The sequence below is a fragment of the Mobula hypostoma genome, chromosome 16 (genome assembly GCF_963921235.1).
Source record: "Mobula hypostoma chromosome 16, sMobHyp1.1, whole genome shotgun sequence".
In the NCBI taxonomy this organism is placed as follows: Eukaryota; Metazoa; Chordata; class Chondrichthyes; order Myliobatiformes; family Myliobatidae; genus Mobula; species Mobula hypostoma.
The window spans coordinates 24,556,521-24,580,874 of NC_086112.1; the positions used below are offsets into that span (position 1 = coordinate 24,556,521).

General features: G+C 37.3%; 1 protein-coding gene across 3 annotated transcripts in view; it reads left to right on the top strand.

The window, feature by feature from the left end:
• Nucleotides 1-24,354, top strand: part of ythdc2 (YTH domain containing 2) — an 88,363-nt gene that overhangs the window by 9,037 nt on the left and 54,972 nt on the right. For all 3 annotated transcript variants that reach the window (XM_063068658.1, XM_063068656.1, XM_063068657.1), the window contains exons 2-15: nt 724-887; nt 6,061-6,151; nt 6,478-6,674; nt 7,730-7,932; nt 9,842-10,008; nt 10,090-10,192; nt 12,706-12,862; nt 15,939-16,046; nt 16,230-16,384; nt 16,882-17,017; nt 18,555-18,681; nt 20,649-20,714; nt 21,053-21,231; nt 23,297-23,393. In XM_063068658.1, coding sequence (XP_062924728.1) covers nt 731-887; nt 6,061-6,151; nt 6,478-6,674; nt 7,730-7,932; nt 9,842-10,008; nt 10,090-10,192; nt 12,706-12,862; nt 15,939-16,046; nt 16,230-16,384; nt 16,882-17,017; nt 18,555-18,681; nt 20,649-20,714; nt 21,053-21,231; nt 23,297-23,393 — 1,943 coding nt within the window. In that variant the 5' untranslated portion in view covers nt 724-730. The remainder of the gene's footprint in view (nt 1-723; nt 888-6,060; nt 6,152-6,477; nt 6,675-7,729; nt 7,933-9,841; nt 10,009-10,089; nt 10,193-12,705; nt 12,863-15,938; nt 16,047-16,229; nt 16,385-16,881; nt 17,018-18,554; nt 18,682-20,648; nt 20,715-21,052; nt 21,232-23,296; nt 23,394-24,354) is intronic.

The window sequence follows — 24,354 nt, forward strand, 5'->3', positions numbered from 1 at the left end:
CATGCAATACAGTGCTCCTCATCAGCCTGCCATCCTTCCTTCCGTAAAGTACAGCGCTCACCTTCAGCTTACCGTCCTCCCTTCCATGCAATACAGTGCTCCTCATCAGCCTGCCATCCTTCCTTCCGTAAAGTACAGCGCTCACCTTCAGCTTACCGTCCTCCCTTCCATGCAATACAATGCTCATTAGCCTACCGTCAGTCCCTCTATACAATACAGCGCTCACCAATTATCAATGGCCTCCCCTAGGTCGTGTCAAAAACTGAGAATGGACTCAACCAAATAAGCACAGTCCTACTGTGCACTGCCATACTGGGCTGAGGGACCTCTAATTCCCCATATGTTTGGTGTTGCTATACTTGGTATTATTCAGGTCATTAACCAGAAATATTAACTGTTTTTTGAATTTGCCTGCTGTTTTTTGTTTTTCAATGAATGTATGCATTTTATACTGTTGAATACGTCTAATGTACTGACAGTAGGAAGCTGTTTGGTTAATTTTAAAACATTGCACTTGTTATTGAGGGATTTAGTTTACATGAACAGTGACACATCAAAACTGGCAAGTTTTGTACAAAATGAAGCATTGATTTTGAACTGTAAAACTCATAACATAGTCTGATATAAGAATTGTAAGTTAAATAATTAGATTACATTATTTCATATTGTGTAGAATTGATTTTAAAATTTTATGAAAATATTTTATTTTATTTGTTTCTTCAGATCAAATATGTCAAGACCTGCAAGTGTGTCCCCACGACCTGGCAGTGCCCAGTCAAACCAAGCTGCCTCCAAAGCAAAAGGACTTAAAGATATCCGGATTGATGAAGAAGTGAAGATTGCAATAAATATTGCACTAGAAAGATTCTGTTACAGCGATCAAAAAGGTGGATGGAGTAACAGTGCATTTGTTATGATTCTATGATATGTGATGGCATGAAGTATTTACTGGATGTTTACTTTCATATTGTTTGATGGTTAAAAAAAGTCAACTGAAAAATGAAGTTTAAATTCCATATTCCATTGGGAATATTATTGAAGGAAAGAATTTATCCCTTCCCACATCATAGGATACAGTCGCATAGTAGTTAAATTGCCAGGCTAACATCCTGAACTATTGATCCAGTCAGTTGATCACACCATGGCAACTGGAGAAATTTAATTTCAAAAGAGGAAATACCTGTCTCACTAAAGGCACTCAGGGAAGGAAATTTGTTCTTGTAACCTCAGGGCATTCTGCACTTTGTAATCAGTTATTTCAGTATCAGACAGCTGGTTTGTGCACTCCAGGGTTCTACAATATATGAAACTGAGTAATTAGTTAATCTGTTCTTATGATGGTGTCTTGAGCAAAGATTGTTTGCCAATGCAGTATGACTACATCATCCAACATGAATGCTGCAGCAGGTTCTTTATGTCTACTAGAATATCCATGGCTCAGTGTTGGTGTTCTTCCCTCAAGGTCAGATAATGATTGGTTAATATTCACTTCAGATTTAATTAAATGCCTAACGTAGCTCATAAGAATGGAGGAAATTTATAGATGAGAAGATTCAAGGATCATGGGGCAGTGCATCTTCCCCTTTCCAGTACTGAAGAAGGGTCTCAGCCTGAAAGGTTGACTCTCTATTCCTCTCCATATATATGCTGGTTGACTTGCTGAGTTTCTTCAGCATCTTGTGTGTGATATTGGAGGTGCAGCCCTTTCTGACAGATGTAAAAATTCCATAACAGATGTTAAGAGAATAGATGAAAAAAGGAATTAGTGTAGGAAATTGGTGCTGAGGAAAAATATCAGCCCTGATCCTGTTGAATGGTGGAGCAGGTGCCGTGCATTGTCTACTGCTGCTTCTCATTCTTAAGACATTTAGTTTGGAGTATTACCTACTATTCATCCCTCAATTGTTAATATGAAAGAATTTATCTGGCCATTTGTGTGACCTTGTTGAAGGTAAATTAGTTACAACAAACCTAAAAATGACAAAGCAACCAGTACTCCATAGTGCAAAAAGATGTTAGAGGTGTTTGCTTAGTTTAGTGCACCTTCAATCCAGAAGACAATATTAAATTACAACAGAAGGAATTTAAATTGTTTTATCAAATAAATGTGTTTTAACATAAACTTTCCAGTAACAGTATATTTGAGCAACATACATCAAAGTTGCTGGTGAACGCAGCAGGCCAAGCAGCATCTGTAGGAAGAGGTGCAGTCGACCTGACGAAGGGTCTCGGCCTGAAACGTCGACTGCACCTCTTCCTACAGATGCTGCTTGGCCTGCTGCGTTCACCAGCAACTTTGATGTATGTTGCTTGAATTTCCAGCATCTGCAGAATTCCTGTTGTAACAGTATATTTGAAACCAGATGATTGTTGTAAAAATTCATTACTGTCCTTCGAGCAAGATCTGCTTTACTTAGGCATTCCAGATATACGGGTGTTCCCCGCTTTTCGAACGTTCGCTTTACGAAACCTCACTGTTACGAAAGACCTACATTAGTACCCTGTTTTTGTTAACAGAAGATGTTTTCACTGTTACGAAGAAAAGCAGCGCGCGATAAAAAAAATCAGCGCGCGCCCCGAGCAGCCGCTCTCCTCTGGATTCGGAACTACATTCTAGCTGGCATTGCTTAAACACATGCCTGTGAGCAGCCGTTAGCAAGATGAGTTCTAAGATATCGGAAAAGCTTAAAACAGCTCGTCAGAGTGTTACACTTAGCGTAAAACTAGACATAATTAAGCGTTTTGATCGTGGTGAACGAAGTAAGGACAAAGTGAGTTTGGCTTGTGGAAGTTGACGAAGATGATGTTGAAGAGGTTTTGGCATATGAAAAGCTGATGCAATTGGAAGAGGAAAGGATAACAATCGAAACCGAATGAGTAATAATAAAGTACGACTTGAATTTTGAAAGGGTACATCGGGTTGGACATATTTGCAAGATGGTTCGAGTCCTTACGAAGAACTGTATGATAGAAAAATGCACGAGGCTCAACAGTCAAGCAAGCCTTCCACATCAGCCACTGCAGACGACAAACCTTGACCTTCGACATCGAGGCAGGCAGAGATAGAAGAAGATGACCGCCTGCCCTGATCAACGATGAGATGACACCCCAGTGTCCTACCACCCCAGCCCCCGGGCCGCGGGCACATACCGATTTGCGGAGAATACAACGGTAGCTGGGAGGCACATAGCACATCTTTAAGAAAAAAGCCGAAATAAACATGCTAATTAATTAGGTGCTGCCCAGCACATAATTGTTGGCCCAGATCAGTGCCGATTGCATCGCCTCTGATCTGGGCCGACAATTACGTGTTGGGCAGCACCTAATTAATTAGCTTGTTTATTTCGGCTTTTTTCTTAAAGATGTGCTGGATGCGTCCCGTCTACTGCTGGACCCCTGCATGCTTCGCGGATCAGTATCAGTTGGTGGCCTGGACGGTGGGGGCCACTGCACCACCCCAATCTCCAACGACTCGGCCTAACACACCATCATCAATGTGCTCGGCACTGTCCCAATTCCAGTAAGTGATACTACACTGTACATACATTATTTCTACTTTATATCAGCTGTGTATTTTAACGTGTTATTTAGTATGATTTGGCAGCTTCATAGCTTAAAGGTTATTGGAGAGCGCTTGTGCCGTGTTTTTGCCGACGGCGCTTGCGTGAGATTTTTGCTACAGAGAACAGTGCCGGCAATGATTGTGGAAAAGTATTTCTGCTTTATATAGGCTGTGTATTTATCATGTCATTCCTGCTTTTACTATGTGTTACTGTTATTTTAGGTTTTATGTGTCCTTTGGCATGATTTGGTAGATTATTTTTGGGTCTGTGACGCTCACAAAATTTTCCCATATAAATAAATGGTAATTGCTTCTTCGCTTTACGACATTCCGGCTTACGAACCATTTCATAGGAACGCTCTACCTTCGGATGGCGGGGGAAACCTGTAGTTGATCTAAATAACCCAGCAAGCCACTTAGTTGAAGGGAAATAATGAGAGATAATTAGAGTGCTTAAGTCCTGTAAAATAATTAAAAAAGAGCCTTAAAAGGTTTGTTAATTCGTGTTGGCTTATTTCAACAGTGTATCCCAGTGGTAGATATTTGTTGTATATGCATGTATATCCTTAATCCTGCACTGAAGCCCTCAGTACTACAATGTGTCAGTCTGGAATTATCTTCTCAAACCTTTCAGGTTTCAGCACACCATTTTCTGAGATGAGTTAGAGTTAAGTTTGAAGACAAGCTGGCCTGAGTATGCAAACTATGTGCTGGTACAGCTTTGAAAGATCAACCCACTTGTTTCTGTAGCTTGATCTTTTCTGATACTTTTTAAGATTTAGCAGTACATTGAGGCACCCTTATGTTTATGTTGAGTGCTACCTCTTTTGACTTGCCTCTTGCAAGTTAACATTAGCTACTCATGTTATAGTCATTTTAAAGATTATTCTAAAACAGCCTCAAGCTTCTTGCTCTCCATTGTTCAATCCACTGTTACATACTTTGTTCCTGATTCTGCTTGAGTAAAGGTATCAGTGACAGTTTTCTTTGCTTCAATTTTCATTTGCGGTGATGTTTGAAAATTTGCCAAATCCTGTTTGACTTGCAGAAGGGATTTCTTCATATCTATAGATTTTTTTTCATTTTTTATTTTGTATTTTTCAATATTGTGAACACTGAGGCAAAATGTGAAATGTTCTCCAACCGAATATTAATTTTGGCATTGCTGTAACATTCCATGATATTGGGTGCTATGCCTCATACATTATCATAATTCTCTGATGTAGAAAACTTTCCCAAGGGCAGGATTTGTATTTCACTTCCATGCAAAAATAGATAGACTTTGTTTTAGATGACTTTGGCTAACATTTGGAGTATGGTGAAGGTAGGCAGGGCTGTTTGTTAGATTGGGAACACATGCAAGCAAATTGGCTGTCAATGCAAAAGGGCAGGAGACTAGTGAATACACGTGAGCTGAAAACAAAATAAAAAGAATTGGAATATGTGAACAGAGGAATATTTATATTTGGACAATAATGTGTTTTATAGCAAAACATTCTCATCTAGGATCATGATAATTTAAGGTTCCCAACAATTCAACTTGCCACAATTCATCATCTTAAGTATTCATCATCTTATTTTGATGTTAGAGCTATATTTCAGCTTCATATTTTTCTTAACAACAGATTCCCAGTCTGTAAGATCCCACCCTCACTGCTCATGGATTGTTTGTCCCACTTCCATCAGGGAGGAGCCCACATAGCATCTATGCCAGGACAACCAGATGCAAAAATGTTTACTTTCTCCAAGTAGTAAGGCTGATCCTCTTCTCCACATTGTACTTTTTAAAATTATTATTGAGTTCTATATCTAATTATGTTTCTTATGTGCTGCATTGGAGCTGGAGTGACAATTGTTTCATTCTGCTTTACACTTGTGTACTGGAAATGACATTAAACAATCTTGAACATTGCAGACATTCAAGATTATTGTTTTGGTAATAACTACAGTGAATTTATAATCATAATTAAGGAATTATTTGTTTCAGCGTGATTTGCAGATTTGGGGGAGTCTTGTGGAGTTTTCCTGTGATGCACTAATGACACTTCAGTTACTTCCGCTAAGGCCCCACCTCCTGCTCGTACCCCATCTGTTACTTATTTTTATGCACACATTCTTTCTCTCACTCTCCTTTTTCTCCCTCTGTCCCTCTGAATATACCTCTTGCCCATCCTCTGGGTCCCCCCCCCTGTCTTTCTTCCCGGACCTCCTGTCCCATGATCCTCTCGTATCCCCTTTTGCCTATCACCTGTCCAGCTCTTGGCTCCATCCCTCCCCCTCCTGTCTTCTCCTATCATTTTGGATCTCCCCCCCACCTCCAACTTTCAAATCCCTTAATCACTCTATCTTCAGTTAGTCCTGACGAAGGGTCTCGGCCTGAAACGTCGACTGCACCTCTTCCTACAGATGCTGCCTGGCTTGCTGCGTTCACCAGCAACTTTGATGTGTGACACTTCAGTTATATTATTTCTCAGTAACAGCTCAATTTTTCTTTTTAGAAATGGAATTTCCATCCTCCCTGACTAGTACAGAAAGAGCATTTATTCATCGTCTTGCCCAGTCCCTAGGCCTGATCTCTAAAAGTAAAGGGTAAGTTGCAAAGATTTCATATGTTTTTTGCTGTGGTATTCTTGTGCAAAAACATTGAATGTTCCAGTTCACAAATAATGTACATTTTAAATGATTTTGTATTGTTTTAAATATGTTTAAAGCTACATATCTAATTTTCACTTTTCTATCACTTGCACATAGGTGTGCAAATGTGAGATAAATATGTAAGAATGAACAATTATTGAAATTCTCTAGTCTTTTCATAATGCATAGTTCATAAAAGTTATATTGTATGTTGTAAATATAATAACATTTCTTATTTAAAACTCATCAAGAAACGTGGTTGATTTTGTTTTCCTCTTTAGGAAAGGCATACATAGGTTTCTTACAGTAAAGAAAAAAGATGGTTTGGAGATGGCGCAGGCCATCATGACCTGCACGCTGACTCACATCATGAAACATGCTATTTGCAGTCTAATACAGAGGTTTCCTGTGACAAATAAAGAACGCACAGATCTTTTACCCAGAACTGAACGTGGGAATGTGTTGACTGTTGAAGCAGGTATGTACTACTATTTGTTTTGAAGGGTGGAAGTAAGCATATTAGAAAAAAAATTGTCCTTCAGTTTTAATAACAATCTCAAAACTAGTTTGGCCAACTTTTGCGGAATTGAAGCTAGGAGATGGATTTGTTTCCTATGCTTCTTTTGTTAATATTGAACATTTATTGAATACCATAATGTGTAATTACCTTGATTTTTTCCATATCTGCTGTTGTGAACTGTATTTCTAATTGGAAAATAATATTCTAAAAATTGAAATGCAACATTAGAAAATGGGAATATTGATCAGCATGAACCAGCTTGACCCAAGAGCCTATTTCCCTTCTTGATGAATCTATGATTTTGCTGAAAAGAGTCCTATATATTTTGTTAATGGCATCTTTTAAGGTAACAGCAGCTGTTGCTTCATAATGATAACAGTTTTAATGGTGATAAGCAATGGACATTTGAATTCTTATTTTATCAAAGCCTGACAGAAAGGTTGTATGCAATGTTTCCCAATTATAGTAAAGCTCTGATAATCCGGCTTGCTTGGAACTTTGGTGATGCTGGTTTAGTAGATTCTCCAGACTATTAATGTTATTCAACCCAAACACATTTTTAATTCAAATTTCTCGATGAACCTGGTAAGCTTTAAGGGAGTGAAGGAACAGGGGTCCTGGTTGCTATTGGTTCATGAATAAAATTATTCATTATAAAATTGGGCAACCTCTTTAAAAAAACAGTGAATTTTTAAGCAATTGGGAGCAAGGAGCTCTGCTGAGTGGGACCAGGACTATGAGTGGAAACGAGCATCGTAACTAGAATCTCTGTGAGTATCTGTGGAGTGTGGCAAACAACTTTGTGAAGCAGATGCTAAACTATCGGGAGCTCAGAATAGAAGATGTCAGAATTTAATATAGTCTGTACTCTGCTCACATAGATTTTAAAAGTATATCTGTTATTTTTAAAAATCCTTGTTACAAGTAGTCATTTTTGTATTACATTCTATTTTGACTTTTTATATTGAATTTCAAGCTATTCAGCAGTTGGCTTCATTTCCTTGTCTCTCCAGAAAACAACCGAGAAATGAATAAAACCAGTGGTAGACTCAACAATGGCATTCCTCAAGTTCCACCAAAACGTGGAGATTCTGAATTAGATGCCTTCAGACAGTCTTTGCCTGTTTTTGAAAAGCAAGATGAAATAGTGAAAATTATAAAAGAGAACAGAGTGCTTTTAATAGTTGGAGAAACTGGATCTGGAAAGACTACTCAGGTATGGCCTCATTAATTATTAATAAAACTCTTTGTTGCTTATTCAAAATTCCTCAAAATAGATTCCATATATTTTTCCATTTGTATGTGAAAACAAATGCATTAAACTTGATTTTATGTAAGTTTGAAGTGAAATTTTGAACAAACTATTTTCAGATGTTTTTAGAAAAACCTTTAATTTAAGGTCGTGTGTTTACTTTTAGTGACAAAGAGCTTTTGTTAACCTTTGCTCTATTTAATTGTAGCTTGTGTATTTAATGGGTGTGACACTCCAAAGTTTAAATAGTTTCTACATGATGTGTAGACTGATGCCTCTGCCAGATGGTCAACTTTTCTGTCATTTACTGTTAATTCAAAAAAAAATCAACTCTTGTTCTTCTTATGAATAAATCTGTTACCCTGGCATTTCAACAAATGCTGAAGGACTCTGAAATAAAAACATCAAATGTTGAAAACACTATGCAGCATCTTTAGAAAGAGAAACAGTTTTAACATTTCGGGTTGAAGATCCTTCATCAGAACTGGAAAGGACTGGAAGCTGAATGACACTCGCTAATTTTTGTCTCAAATTGAGGCTCCGTCCACACTACGCCAGATAATTTTGAAAACAAAGCTTTTCTCTTCGTTTTGACCCTCTATGCACACTGAGACGGCGTTTTCATCCCTGGAAAACGGAGATTTTTGAAAACACTCTCCAGAGTGTGTAAATTTGAAAACGATTGTTTCATGTTGTAGTGTGGATGGGGTAAACGGAGAGATTTAAAAATGTTGTCATGACAACACCACAACAACAATGCTTTTTTGCTTCTCCTTGGTACTGCACAAGCACTGCCGGGCGGCTGTTATAATGCACAGTCGGTGTGAATGGCGTGAGAGTTAAATTGTAAAGTGAACTTTTTTGACTAGATCCCCTAAATTGATTTCATTGAATCTATCTTTAAAAATATTAATGTCAGAAATACTGCGCAGGTCTGGTGGCTGAAGATTCCACTCTCTTGTTGATCTTGGGTAGAGGACGGCTTCATGCGTGTGTTGTTTACTTTATTGTCTACGTTAATAGTTAGTTTGGAATTAAACAGCTCTACTGCTTTGCTGACTTTGTAGTCGTTTGTAACTCGCAGAAACAGCTTGACTTCATTGTCTTATCTAAACGAAGTCCGGTCAGATTTTTCCAGTAGAGGTTTTCTTTGTATTCCTCAAAGACATTGTTGAAAACTTTATTTCGCTGTTGTTGTTGGTACTCTAGTTTTATTCTATGGAAATAGCACAGCGCCACAGTGGAAACGTAAATATTATACCGTTTCCTCTTCGCTTGTTTTCTGTAGATGTGTCTGCACATGCCCAGTAGGAGTAGATTCACCCAAATATCTGTTTTGGTGTGGACAGAGATATTTTGAAAAACGCGTAGTGTGGACGCCTGTCGTTTTTACTTGAAACCGGCGTTTTCGAAATTATCCGGTCTAGTGTGGACGTAGCCTGAATCTCTATGTGATAGTCACATCAGCAATTTTTGTTTAATGGATTTAATTACTGTACACCATGAATGTGAATACTTAATTCTCATTATTAAGGTATAAATACCAGGCAAAGGTTGAAATGTTAGCTTAGTTATTCACCCCTCTCTTACAATGCCAGACAATATTTGAAAGTATTTTAAAAACTTGCCTGTCACTAAGGTTCTGAAAAAGTATAAAATGTAATTTCCTTGTTTTGTAATTGTTGATTTATAGTAAAATGCACATAAATTCTGCCAATAATGACTCACTAAATGTTGTCATTAATTAGTATTTTATAAAGATTTCTATATGTTTAAAGTTTAATTATTTGTTTTTTTTTGTAGCATAATTGTGCATTTGTTCTGAATCTGCTTTTTAATTTGAGCTTAGCCAAATTCATTTTTTGTATCTCAGATTCCACAGTTCCTTCTGGACGATTGCTGCAAGAATGGAATCCCTTGCCGAATATTCTGTACTCAGCCGAGGCGACTTGCGGCTATTGCTGTCGCAGAAAGAGTTGCTGCCGAGAGGGGTGAGAAGATTGGGCAGACAATTGGCTACCAAATTAGACTGGAAAGCAGGTATAATAAAGGAAAAAAGTTGTTTAACACACAGCCATACCTGACATTTAAATTTGTTAATGCTAAATCCTTTTGTTTCAGAGTATCTCCAAAGACACTATTGACATTTTGTACTAATGGAGTTCTTCTTCGAACACTAATGGCTGGAGATAGCACCTTGGCTGCTGTCACTCACGTAATAGTAGTAAGTTTATCAAAATAATGTATATTTTTCCTAACCAAAGAGAAAATTAAAGTAATGAAATAGATTTTGAAAAATGCTGGAAATAAAAGGTTTTTCAACATTATAAAAGGCCTTTCAATTCACCTTTGTGAATCTTTGGGTGATTTCATTTTGAATTGCTTGCTAAATGCTTTGCATATTTTGGCTTGAATCACATTGTAAGCTATGGTGTTGAAGGTGTTAGTATGAGAGTAGCTAAGGTCCATGGAAGTATACAGTCCATGGAAATATCAGCAAAGCAGTGTAGTCAGCTCATGATGTTCATCAGCAGGCAATGCAATACTGACTTTAGCCAACACTGTTGTGAATTGAGGCTAGGTGAGTTTGCAGAAGATCAAGGAGGGAGAGGAGGTGGATTTGCAGCTCATGATGTTCAACAACAGGCAATGCAATACTGACTTTAGCCAACATTGTTGTGAACTGAGGCTGGATGAGTTTGTAGAAGATCAAGTAGGGAGAGGAGATGGGTTTGCAGCTCCTTACATGCTTTCCATCCGTACTGTGTTGGGCATTGAGCTAGGAACTCGGCCTTGTAAAAAACAGACAAAATGCTAACTTTTAATTACTATGATGCAATTTCTAAATCCAGAGATGAATATGCTTGATAAATTATCGATCCCTGAAAAAAGTTCTCTTATTTTAAAAAAGTAGCTGATAAAATCTTGGAACAAAAATTTTTGAGAAAATAATGTTATCAAAGCCCAAAAGTTAGAAACAGCTATTTGGTCTGTCTGAAAATTTAACAGTCAGCTGTGCCTTAGATAGTCAATATAGCACAGAGGTCCAGTGAATTCCATTGCCTCAATTCTTTATCCTGTAGCTCTGATTTTTTAAAAATCTTCAAATCTTTACATTTCCCTTTTAAAAGTAACAATTGAATCTTCACTCAGCATGCTTTCAAGCAATACCTTATGTGTTTAAAAAAACGGTTTTGCTCGTGCTTCCATGGATTTTATGCTGTTGCTTTAAATCTGTCCCGTCTGGTTCATGACTCCTACTTTAATGGATACTGATACTCCTGATCTATCCTGTTAAAAACAATTATGTTTTCATATACTTCTCTCCAACTTCCTATGCTCTAAAGAGATGAAACTTAGATTCTGAATGTGAAATTCCTATTCCTGCATCCTGGTCTAGAAAATGATTACTGCAACCTCTCGAGGGCCTTGTCTCATAGTATAGTCATAGTCATACTTTATTGATCCCGGGGGAAATTGGTTTTCGTTACAGTTGCACCATAAATAATTAAATTGTAATAAAACCATAAATAGTTAATAGTAATATGTAAATTATGCCAGGAAATAAGTCCAGGACCAGCCTATTGACTCAGGGTATCTGACCCTCCAAGGGAGGAGTTGTAAAGTTTGATGGCCACAGGCAGAAATGACTTCCTATGACGCTCTGTGTTGCATCTTGGTGGAATGAGTCTCTGGCTGAATGAACTCCTGTGCCCAACCGGTACATTATGTAGTGGATGGGAGACATTGTCCAAGATGGCATGCAACTTGGACAGCATCCTCTTTTCAGACACCACCGTCAGAGAATCCAGATCCATCCCCACAACATCACTGCCTTACGAATGAGTTTGTTGATTCTGTTGGTGTCTGCTACCCTCAGCCTGCTGCCCCAGCACACAACAGCAAACATCGCACTGGCCACCACAGACTCGTAGAACATCCTCAGCATCTTCCGGCAGATGTTAAAGGACCTCAGTCTCCTCAGTGTCCCTATTGTTGCATGTCATTTCAAGAAAGTAAATGCTCACATAAGGCCAGAGTTGCCCCAGATAGTTTCTTTGAGGAAAATAAAACTATTTCAGTAGTTGCGTTTTTGCAACTTTCTTCTTTGGTCTAATTTCATGGGGAAAAAAACACTAAATAAAAGCAAATTTATAATGTTTCTGAAGAAGCATATATTTTCTTAATCATCTGCCTTAATTTCTGTGGAAGTAAATTGTGAGAAATTAATAATGCTAATTTTTAGTTTTCTTTCCTGCTGGCCTCAAAAGCCCGACTGCCTTCTATTTGCTCTCATTGATTCATACTGAGTTTCTGTAGTTTTTGCGAATGTTGATTTTTCTTATGAAATGCTGACACACATATTGAAAAGCTGAAGATTAGTGTTTTTAAATAATAACTAAATTCATGCTAAGGTTGTTCAGGAAACCCTTTAACAATTTAGCCAAAGGGATTTACTTCCTTAATGGATTTGCTTCTTCAGTTTAAGAGTTGCAGAGCAGAGGGTGAATATTCCTTGGTACTTTTCAGTTCAATGGCACTTGTATTATAAGCATTTTGATTAAATTGATGGAATTAACTCTGCAAGAGAAAGAACAACTTTAAGTAGTATGGTTTGCAGCAATTATGCCACTAATTGATAAAGGGAGTAACTCCACAAATGAAAAATAGGATTTTAGTAACTCTGCTTAAAAATGCATACTCATCCAGTTTTGTCTCCATTTTTTTATATGACAGGATGAAGTGCATGAGCGAGATCGGTTTAGTGATTTCTTATTAACTAAACTGAAGGATTTGATGCAAAAACATCCATCTTTAAGACTTATTCTTTCTAGTGCAGCTCTGGATATTAATCTCTTTGTCAGATATTTTAATGGCTGTCCTGTAATATACAGTAAGTAAACATTGATGTACAATACCTTGTATGTACTTGGTATCCTGTAATGAAATTTCAAATTCCTTTTTTGTATTTGTTTATTGTTTGTATTGCTAAAGTACGATTGATTGGATGATCTAATGTTGATTTTGTGTTCTTAGTAGAATGATAACTGAGGAGGTGTTTAGGTATTTTGCTAGTTCTAAAGTGAATGAACATAATGCATACTGAGATTTGGGACAGCATAACTATTCTTGTTAAATCTTTCAGTTTGCACTGCTCGTGCACCTTATGTAATCTGTGAAAATTGGGGATTGGTGGAAGATATTTTTCATCTCCATTTATTGAGGATACCAATATTATTTGTATATTTTTCTCTGCATATATGATATTTGCCAAGAAAATTTGGGGCTTAATGTACTGAAGCAGGGTTACTTCATTCACTAATGTGAATGGTACTTCTTGAAGCCAGCTGAGAAAGAGAAGAAAGCAATGTATTTCTTTCACAGCAGCCTCTTGGATACTCCATAAGACCATAAGACATAGGAGCATAGAAACATAGAAAACATACAGCACAATACAGGCCCTTCAGCCCACAAAGCTGTGCCGAACATGTCCCGACCATAGAAATTACCTAGGCTTTACCCATAGCCCTCTATTTGTCTAAGCTCCATGTAGCCATCCGGGAGTCTCTTAAAAGACCCTATCGTTTCTGCCTGCACCATCACCGCTGGCAGCCCATTCCACGCACTCACCACTCTCTGCGTAAAAAAAAAACTTACTCCTGTCATCTCCTCTGTACCTCCATCCATGCACCTTAAGACTATGCTCTCTTGTGCTAGCTATTTCAGCCCTGGGGAAAAGCCTCTGACTATCCACACGATCATTGCCGCTCGTTATCTGGTACACCTCTATCAAGTCATCTCTCATCCTCTGTCGCTCCAAGGCCAAGTTCACTCAACCTATTCTCATAAGGCATGCTCCCCAATCCAGGCAACATCCTTGTAAATCTCTGCACCCTTTCTATAGTTTCCACGTCCTTCCTGTAGTGAGTCAACCAGAATTGAGCACAGAACCCCAAGTGAGGTCTAACCAGGGTCCTATGTAGCTGCAACAGTACCTCTCGGCTCTTAAACTCAATCCCATGATTGGTGAAGGCCAGTGCACCGTATGCCTTCTTAACCACAGAGTCGACCTGCGTAGCAGCTTTGATTGTCCTATGGACTCAGGCCCCAAGATCCCTCTGATTCTCCACACTGCCAAGAGTCTTACCATTAATACTATATTCTGCCATCATATTTGACCTACCAAAATGAACCACCTCACACTTATCTGGGTTGAACTCCATCTGCCACTTCTCAGCCCAGTTTTGCAACCTATCAATGTCCCGTTGTAACCTCTGACAACCCTCCACACTATCCACAACACCCCCAACCTTTGTGTCGTCAGCAAATTTACTAACCCATCCCTCCACTTCCTCTTCCAGGTCATTTATAAAAATCACAAAGAGAAGGGGTCCCAGAACAGATCCCTGAGGCTCACCACTGGCCTCCATGCAGAGTATGACCCGTTTACAACCACTCTTTGCCTTCTGTGGGCTAGCCAGTTCTGGATCCACAAAGCAATGTCCTCTTGGATCCCATGCCTCCTTACTCTCTCAATAAGCCTTGCATGGGGTACCTTATCAAATGCCTTGCTAAAATCCATATACACTACATCTACGGCTCTACCTTCATCAATGTGCTTAGTCACATCCTCAAAAAATTCAATCAGGCTTGTAAGGCACAACCTGCCTTTGACAAAGCCATACTGACTATTCCTAATCATATTATGCCTCTCCAAATGTTCATAAATCCTGCCTCTCAGGATCTTCTCCATCAACTTACCAACCACTGAAGTAAGACTCACTGGGCTATCCCTACTCCCTTTCTTGAATAAAGGAACAACATTCACAACCCTCCAATCCTCCAAAACCTCTCCCGTCCTCATTGATGATGCAAAGATCATTGCCAGAGGCTCAGCAATCTCCTCCCTCACCTCCCACAGTAGCCTGGGGTACATCCTGTCCAGTCCCGGTGACTTAACCAGCTTTAATTAGGCCAACTTTAATTATTTCCAGGGAAATAAATTTATCATAGTGCAAGATTAACCAGCTGACATTTTCTCTAAAAAGAGACTTGAAAAAAGACTTGAAAATTAATGACATTTCATTTCTCAGAGTATCATGAAATATCAGTAATGTGATAGCAATGTAGTTGCACCTAGCAATAGTTGGTTGGTCTGTCTTGATCATCATTACAAGCCTGGGCAGAAAGTATAGAGATCCTGAGATGCCCAGTCATCAAGATCCCCCACTCGGCCTCACCAGTGTTGTCCAAAGGAAAGCTTATGAATCAATACGTTTGGCACTAGCTTGGCTGCAGGAACTGCCGGAAGGATGTTCAATGACGTCCAGCTGCCTTAGGGGCTCCACTCTGGATTTGCTGTCTGGGTTTACTCCCGTAGCCTTTGTCTTTCCCAAAGCTGCCCACAAGATAGTGGGGCAAAATGCCCACAGCAGGACAACAGGTTCACGAACACCAGGACGTGTCCACACACTGGTGGGCCTGTATACTAAATGTGCAGGGGCCAGCCCTCCTCTCTGCCCTCTGTAGTTCATCCCGAGTCCAAACAGGGTTCAGTTTCCATGTGTCACCAGCGAGGAGGCATTACATGAGGCTTAGTGTTGGAAAGGCTACGTACTGGCAGAGAGAGACTTACACACTGGGCTTTCCTTTTCGCGAGACTTCTAGCCCATGGTGGAAGCTGAAAGTGAGAGCGACAAGCACAACCCACTACACTACCACACTAGATGCAGTAGTAATGATGAAATAATCTGATATTAAGATCTCTAAGCAGGTTAATCAGGTATTGCTCAGGTCTTTGGAATTAATCATTGCTCTGTATTGTAAGCCTTATAAAGAAGCTTGACAAGATGACAATCTTATATGTCAAATAGGATTGCTAGACTTTGAGTAGAGGTATAAATATTGTATCAAAGATGAGCAAGGCTGATTCAACAATGGATTTTGATCTTTGGTGCCTTTCTTTCAAGTTCAAGGAAGACCATTTGAAGTAAAAGAGCTGTTTTTAGAGGACATCTTGCGTACCACTGGCTACACAAATAAAGAAATGTTAAAATATAAAAAAGAAAAACAGCGAGGTAACGGCAGTTGCATATATCTCCTTCTCTGTCCGCTATTAATTCCTTAAAAAATAAATCTATATTGAGCCAGCAGCCTGGAGTTAGCTTAAGTTTGTAAGATAGTAGGTTTTTTTAATATAGTTTTGTTGTATTAGAATTAACTGTACTTAAAATAATAAGAAATAAATTTTATTTTCTCAGAAGACAAGCAGCAAACAAACTTGAGCGAATGGTATAAAGCTAAGGAGACCAGCTGTACCAGCAGATCAGAGTATCAAAGACAAAGATTTATCCCAAATCTGACAGCAGAAAATGATTTACTTGATGATGGTGGAGACAGTGTATTTAGTCAGTTGGTAATTTGGCTACTTTTTAAATGATTATCTTGAATTTCTCTTTTTCTTTATGTCCTCTTGCCATGTTGTCCAAGTTGATTATATTACTCGTCCACAAGGACATACAGTTCAATCCATAAGCATTTGTATGAATTTTTGGTCATCTAATAATGGCTGGCTTGCAATGGCAGATGACAGAATTAGCTCTTTTTTTCAAAATGATATATTTGAAATGAAACATTCTGTACCACATATTGAGTACAGTTCCAATGGTGATTATGAAATGTCCATTTTTTTTTGATCTCTTATTCATTACTGGCTCCCAAAAAATTACAGTTGTTTTCTTTAATTTTATGCTTGTGATCATTTGTATTTTGAACCTATGATAAATTAATGAATCATTTGAAACGTGATTACAAAACAATTTTCAGCATTTTTCTTTATTTGTGTTATTTTCCTAACTGGACAATAGTGATTCCAGTAGGATCCATTTGCTGTCCATTTTCTTTACTTCGCAGAGCGAAAAGGATTTTAATTCCCTTGAGCCTTGGCTTATAAAGGAAATGGATGCCTGTCTCTCAGATATTTGGCTGCACAAAGATGTTGATGCTTTTGCTCAACTATTCCATCTTATTTTAAGTGAGAACATCAGTGGTAAGTTTTCTTAGGGTATATTTTTTGAGTACATAACAGTAACAAGCCATCTCGCCATTCTCTGCTGTGTAATAGAAAATTGTAGGCTGCGTGAATGAGAAATTTGAGTCCAGATTGAAAGGTGTATAGTTCTATTTACATTCAGCTTTTTCTCCTAATCTTTTTGCTCAAAGGTTATTTCTGGTATTTTACTAATTAAAGATGAGACATGCTAAAATGTAAATATATTATAATTTACTTGTACAAGATATTTCTGTTTCTTGTTCTAATTTTCCTAATCTTACTAGGTTTGATACAAGGAGTTATTAATGCACCATGGAAACAGAAAGAATGTTATTCATGTGCAAACAAACATTAATAACACACACATACATACATCCATCTCCTGGGTGCCTAATATAAACTAAAACTTTAGGTTTTGTTGAAATTTCTGTTGATTTAATTGGTATCAACTTTATAACAGGATCTTAAAGTAGTTTCTCTGCATCAACCCTGATGGTAGATTTTATAATGCTAAATATCTATTTATTTAAATAAATACCTATTTATTTTATTTATTATCTGTTTTCCTATTTAGGCTTCATGAACATATTTATCAGCCTGTTACCTTAATTCAGCCTTGAAAGGGTAATCTGCATTGACTTTTTCCATGGTCAAAACTGAAGAAGGCAAAATGGGGGAAACAGGATAGTTTCAAGTCATTTGTCTGTTGTAAATGTGATTGCAAACAAAGTAGAAACATCAAAGTATTTCCTAAAAGGATTTTGACTGATTGAATTTATATAGCCCAACCTTTCATATCTTTGCTTGTGAATATGGAAGTCAGAAACATGCTGGAGGCTAGATGTGCATCTGACTCCCTGCTCTACCATGGGATTCATCCTCAGCTTTCCCTGGCCATGTCTGGCACATGAAGCGTTTATTTGACTAAGTGTGCCACCTAGATTCAAATGGCTCATTTGACTTTAAATTAATTAACCGTGTCATTAAGTACATTTATTCTTCCCTTTATTTAATATTTTTAAATCCTTTTGAACTGTTTTAAAAGTTCTCATCATAAACTCCTAAAAACTGTTAGTGATTGTTTACAACAGTGAGATTATAAAGGGGGATTGTATGAGGCAGCGACGTCTGGAAAAGCATTGGGAGGGGCGGGATGTTGTTGTGAGTGCAATGATAGAGAACAATTCAGGCGGATATATAGCTTTCATTGCTGAATTTATAGTGCCTTTGAATCTTTGTTCTGGGGAAAGTAATATGTATCTTTCCTGTTGTTTGCAATTACACTTACAATACTTGCTTTCACCAGTGCTTCATTTTGTAAAGTAAACAACAATCACTTTTGCGGGTATAAAATCTGGTGGGATCTGATGCACTTATGGGTTGATAAACAAGCAGCAAATACCAGTAATAAGAACATTCCTTCAGTAACATCTGTGTACTTTTTTCATTAAAGTGCACAGACAAAATTCATACATGGTACATTGATGTTTTATGTTGTATTATTATTACACAGTAATCTCTATCCAAATTTCAGTTGACTACAGGCATAGTGAAACCAGTGCTACTCCATTAATGATAGCTGCAGGCCGGGGCTTTCTAAGTCAAGTAGAACAGCTACTCAGCATGGGAGCAAATGTAAATGTTAAGGCTTCAAATGGCTGGTATGGATTTTTTTGTTTTTACGTTGATCTTTTAAGCTAAAATGTGTGATTTATTTAATTAACTTATCAAAACATTGTCTCCGTAATCAACCTAAGATCTAATAGTCTTCAATTCAAGAACAATTTCTTTACGCACTATTTTCCCATGCCAATGGAGATAATTATACAGCACTTGGTATTTTGTTGAACTGAAAGCTAATAGTTCAGCAGCAACAACATGATCAGGAGTGTGTGAGGTTGGGTTCCAGGAAGTCAGAAAAATTGTCTAGGCTAACATACACAAAATGCTGGAGGATCTGCATTCAGTCCTAATGAAGGGTCTCAATCCAAAACATTGACTGATTGTTACTTTTTAATAGGTTCTGCCTGACCTGCTGAGCTCTTCCAGCATTTTGTATGTGTTACTCTGGATTTCCAGCATCTGCAGAATCTTTTGTGTTTAAAAATTGACTAGTCTAGTTTAATAGGTTCATCTGTTGGTATTGGTGACGCTGTGGAGAATAGGAACTTGTTTTGCTTAATAAAATTCTTACTTAGTAAACAATTCTAGTAATAAAATGAGACTATTTTGAGAGAGTAGGGTCTAGTTAGCTGAAAGCATTGACAGTGGTGAGCAAGAAGCCGGATTGGACAGATGTGACACACTGAGAGGGTTGTGAGACTGGAGGAAAGACAAAGCAATTGAAGAATTTAAAAATGAAGGACTAAAATGAATTTTGAAACTTGGGCATTGTTGGACTGGGGATAGTGCAATTCATTGTGCACATCTGTGTTTGATGAAGAGGATTTGATGCGATTTAGGATGCAGACAAGTGTGATTTTGAATGTTCAAGTTTATAGCTTATTACAGAAGTTGTAAAATTGGTGTAGTATTGATCTGGATTTTGCAAAAGTAATCATAGTATCTTAACTGTGAGTGACTAAGCAATGTAGTGTTCCCATGAATTGTTCTTTTAATGCAGAAATCCCACACTTTTGTCTGTGATTCAGTTTCTCTCTGTATGCTGCATTGAGGGGAATTATTTGAATGAACAGGAATTTAAACTTGTCTATCTACTAGCTCTGGCATAAGAGACCCAACAGTTTATTTGCTTGTTGGGTGAGCTCTGTAACCTTGAGGCTTAGCTAGTTCTTGGACCTGAGATACTTATGTAGATAGATATATTACAAATTCCTCATATAATAATCATTTTTGAGTTCAAATTCTGGACTATTTTTGAACATATGCAAATATATTGAGTTTCTTTATCAATGGAGGATTTTTCTTCAGTGATTTAAATATAGTCTATACTCCAGAAATTTAAAAAGTAAATTAAGCACATTATGCCATTCAATTAGATCTTGGTTGATGCCCATTCTAATGAGGAACTGTCTTAGCCATAACTGATAAAACCCTTGCTGAACATTTTTATTTTGCTTTCACCTTTTAATTTTTTATTGACTTTCTTTAGGAGTAGAAGGTTTCAGATTTCCACTACCCTTTTGAGGAAGTGATTTCAGACATTTTTTCCCCATACCTACTTCACCCAATTTCCTCAGTGTAATTTTGTTATCCCTCACCTCCCCTCTTGTTCTTCCTCAGGTCTGAGATGAAATATCATCTCTCTGTTGATTTTTATCAACCTTTGATAGTAAACACATAGGGATGGAAGTGATTTATTATGAATGGCTTGTTAACTACGTGCATGAGATGCGCAAGTAAATCCTAGTTTAAAAAATGTCAGCAAATATACTCAGGAAAAGCAGATTTGAATTGGCCTCAATACAAATTCGATGTGCTTTGTGCTGTGAATATCTTTTTGTACTGATGTTGTAGACATGATGATGGTTATGCATGTTATCATGTGCTTGATGAAATTTCATCAAGAAGCTTTCCATTTAAATATGTCAACCACCTTTTGATAGATCACAATGATAGCTCTATAGGTTACTATCAAGTTTCAGAAATTTATTTTCAATATTTTTAGGTTGGCTTTGGACTGGGCTAAACGATTTGGTCAAACTGAGATCATAGATCTTCTGGAATCTTTCAAGTAAGGACAGAAATGTTATTTTATATTTGAAATCTATTAATCACAGAAAGGAAGAAACATATAAAGCGAAATCGTGTTAGAGTTATATTATTTGAGTTTAGGGAATTGTGTGCACATCGGTAATGAAGGTGTTTTGTGAAATGTTATAATCATGTGCAATGATCACGGTGAAATGCACCCTAATATTAGGATTTAAATAAGCCAATGTATTTTTATGTATTTCTGACTCTGGAATCATAATTATACTGACTTTCAAATTGCAGCAGGTGAAAAGATATTCCTTTAGTATGCAGATTTATAACATTGGGCATCTTGCTATTTTCTTACTTTCACAAAAGTTCTTTGGTAGAATTGGGGAATTTGGATGAGAGTATTCTGGTGCAATCAGACTGTGGAGAGATAAGTCGAGAAGATAAAGAAATTCTAGATGTCTACCACCATAGCTTTGATGACGAAAAGGTTGACCTGAATCTAATAATGCACCTTCTTTACAACATCTTTCAGAGTTCTGATGATGGTAAGATATGATTTAAGCATTTGGATTTCTTGGTAAATATTTCAATAAAGGTTAAATTCAGCACAGGATGGCTACTTATTCTGTATCCTTGGTCATTGTTAAGTTGAGATATTCCATTTGTCCTCCTGAATTATATACTGGATATATTTAGTTATTACATTTTTTTCAATTTTGAAATTTATTCACTTCATCTAATTTGATCAAAAAATTGTTGACAAATTCATTGTCAATGTGTAAGTTAGCAGAAAGAATTGCCCTGCCCCACATGTAGAAGAATCAGTTTAGGGGGACCTAAGAGGCGAGAAAACATGGGATCCATTAGACAACTTCCAGGCCAAGTGTAGTGGTAATATTGGGCATTGTATAACTTGGGAAATCAGTGGTGCAATGATCATGACTTTAATCTGAATTATGACTGGACAACCCAAATTTAGCAAAAATGGTGTGGATGATGAATTCAAGGAGTGTTTAAGAGCTGATTTTCTGGATCAGTACTTTGAGGAACTTGCCGATAGAACAGTCTATATCTCGTATTGAAAAATAATTAGTGAATTATCTTATAGATATGAGGCCTTTAGGGAAGAGTGATGATACTATTACAGAATTTTATATAAAATATGAATATGAGGTCATTCAATCTGAAGCCATGGTCTTAAATTTAAACAAAACAAACTACAAAGAGATGAGGAATGCATTGGCTATGATACGTTGAGAAACTATTTTGAAAGATATGGAAAATAGGGGGGGCGGAATGATATGACTAACATTTGAAAAGTTAATACATAGTTTGCAACAAACACGCCCATTTAAGGAACAAAAACCTAATAGGAAATACACTCCAGCTATGACTAAGAGAAAATGGAAGATAATGTTAGATCCAAGAAGAAGGTTTACGAAATTGTCCATGAGAGCAGTAAACTTGATGATTGGGAATTCACTGAAACAGTAAAACATTATAAAGTTATATAAAAGAAGAAGTAGCACAAAAATTAATCTGAGTACATTATAGATTGAGATGCAAGAAATTTATTTTGCAGAATCCGGAGGGATCTTGATGTAATAGATATGAAAAGAATGCTTCTCCAATGGGAGAATGTCAAATGATTTGGATGGGATTCCTATGCCATTGGTAACATGGTCTATGAACTAGCTTAATTAATAACAAGTAGATTTAAATTTGTTATTTTTAAGGGATGAATATTTTGTTGATTTTTGTTATTAGATTTATTGGGGATATGGAGAATGCTGAAATTTAGTGTCCTCCCCATTCACCCCTGAAACGAGGAGCTATTAAGACATAGATGGATCTGTAGTCATGCACTCAATACTGGATAAGACTGACTAGCATACTTTCCTAAATGACATTAGTGACCTAATTTTTTTTACCAGCTTTCTGTAATCTTTATGATCTCTATTGCTAGCATAAGTTTTATATTTAAACTTATGACTTATTTAATTACTTGAATTTAAATTCCTATCTGACCTCGGGGCTTTTTGCCAAAATAGCCATAACTAATAGCTTACTCCTTAGTAGCTTATAAACTTGCTATGATATATCAGAAGGCATTTGGGAATGAGGCATTCTGCTGAGGTGTTGCTTATCAGCTATACAAAGGATAGCAGAATTGATACCCTCAACAGTATCAGTGAAGCAGATGGGTTTTTACGATATTGTGGTAGTCCTTTTGTTTCTGTAATTGATAATGGCTTGTTATTTCCATATAATTCTGTGTATTAGATAAGTTCCTTAACAACAGTGATGGGATTTGAACCAGGCTTTTATTACATAACATATATTCAAGCCTCTGAATTGTTAATCCAGTAATTTAATCATAATGATGTAGATATTACATAGGTTTTAAGTTTGGAGATGTACCTGTGAATGATTTGTGATGGTTGGGATTGGGAAAAATCCTTGGCAAAAATGTCAATAAAGCCTATGTATCAAAGTTACAGGAATATGCCACTTGTGCATCATTCAGTAGGGTTTAGTGGTACGTTAATCATCCAGTGATCATAAAATTATTATTACAAGAGAAGTTTTATTTAATTATTATGTTTCCAGGTGCAGTTTTGATCTTTTTACCAGGATACGACGAAATTGTAGGTCTCAGAGATCGCATTCTTTATGATGATAAAAGATTTGCAGATAATTCTCACAAGTAAGTTTTCAAAACATTTATTGCTTACAATTTCTGAGATAGAAAATTAGGTAAATGTATAAAGCATGTCAGTTTTTAGTGCAGGCCCAATTTGTGTCTATTTGCTTATACTCTCGATATTTAACTTATTACATATTGTTAACAGCATTCTACAGTATGTCCTCGAACCATGAGTAATATAAGTGTATTTTACCTTCTCAAAAAACATTTTACCTAATAATATTTTCTTAGTTCTTCACTTCTTCTGAAAGTAAACTTTTTGATGATGATTGTGAACAGAAACCTTCCTGAGCTATGGAATGGGACTGAAACTAATTGGAACGTTGCTGCTGCCACCCTCTGGTATATTGGGCTTTCTTGCATTTGTCTCAGGTCCATTTATCTGCTGAAAATAAACAAACAGACAATCCTTATGTCAAAATGGGTCATTACTGCCGTTGGTGATAAATTTTATACACTGAACACAGAAAACATAGAAAATAGGTGCAGGAGTAGGCCATTCGGCCCTTCGAGCCTGCACCGCCATTTATTATGATCATGGCTGATCATCCAACTCAGAACTCTGCACCAGCCTTCCCTCCATACCCTCTGATCCCCCTAGCCACAAGGGCCATATCTAACTCCCTCTTAAATATAGCCAATGAACTGGCCTCAACTGTTTCCTGTGGCAGAGAATTCCACAGATTCACCACTCTCTGTGTGAAGAAGTTTTTCCTAATCTCAGTCCTAAAAGGCTTCGCCTTTATCCTCAAACTGTGACCCCTCGTTCTGGACTTCCCCAACATCGGGAACAATCTTACTGCATCTAGCCTGTCCAATCCCTTTAGGATTTTATACGTTTCAATCAGATCCCCCCTCAATCTTCTAAATTCCAACGAGTACAAGCCTAGTTCATCTAGTCTTTCTTCATATGAAAGTCCTTCCATCCCAGGAATCAATCTGGTGAACCTTCTTTATACGC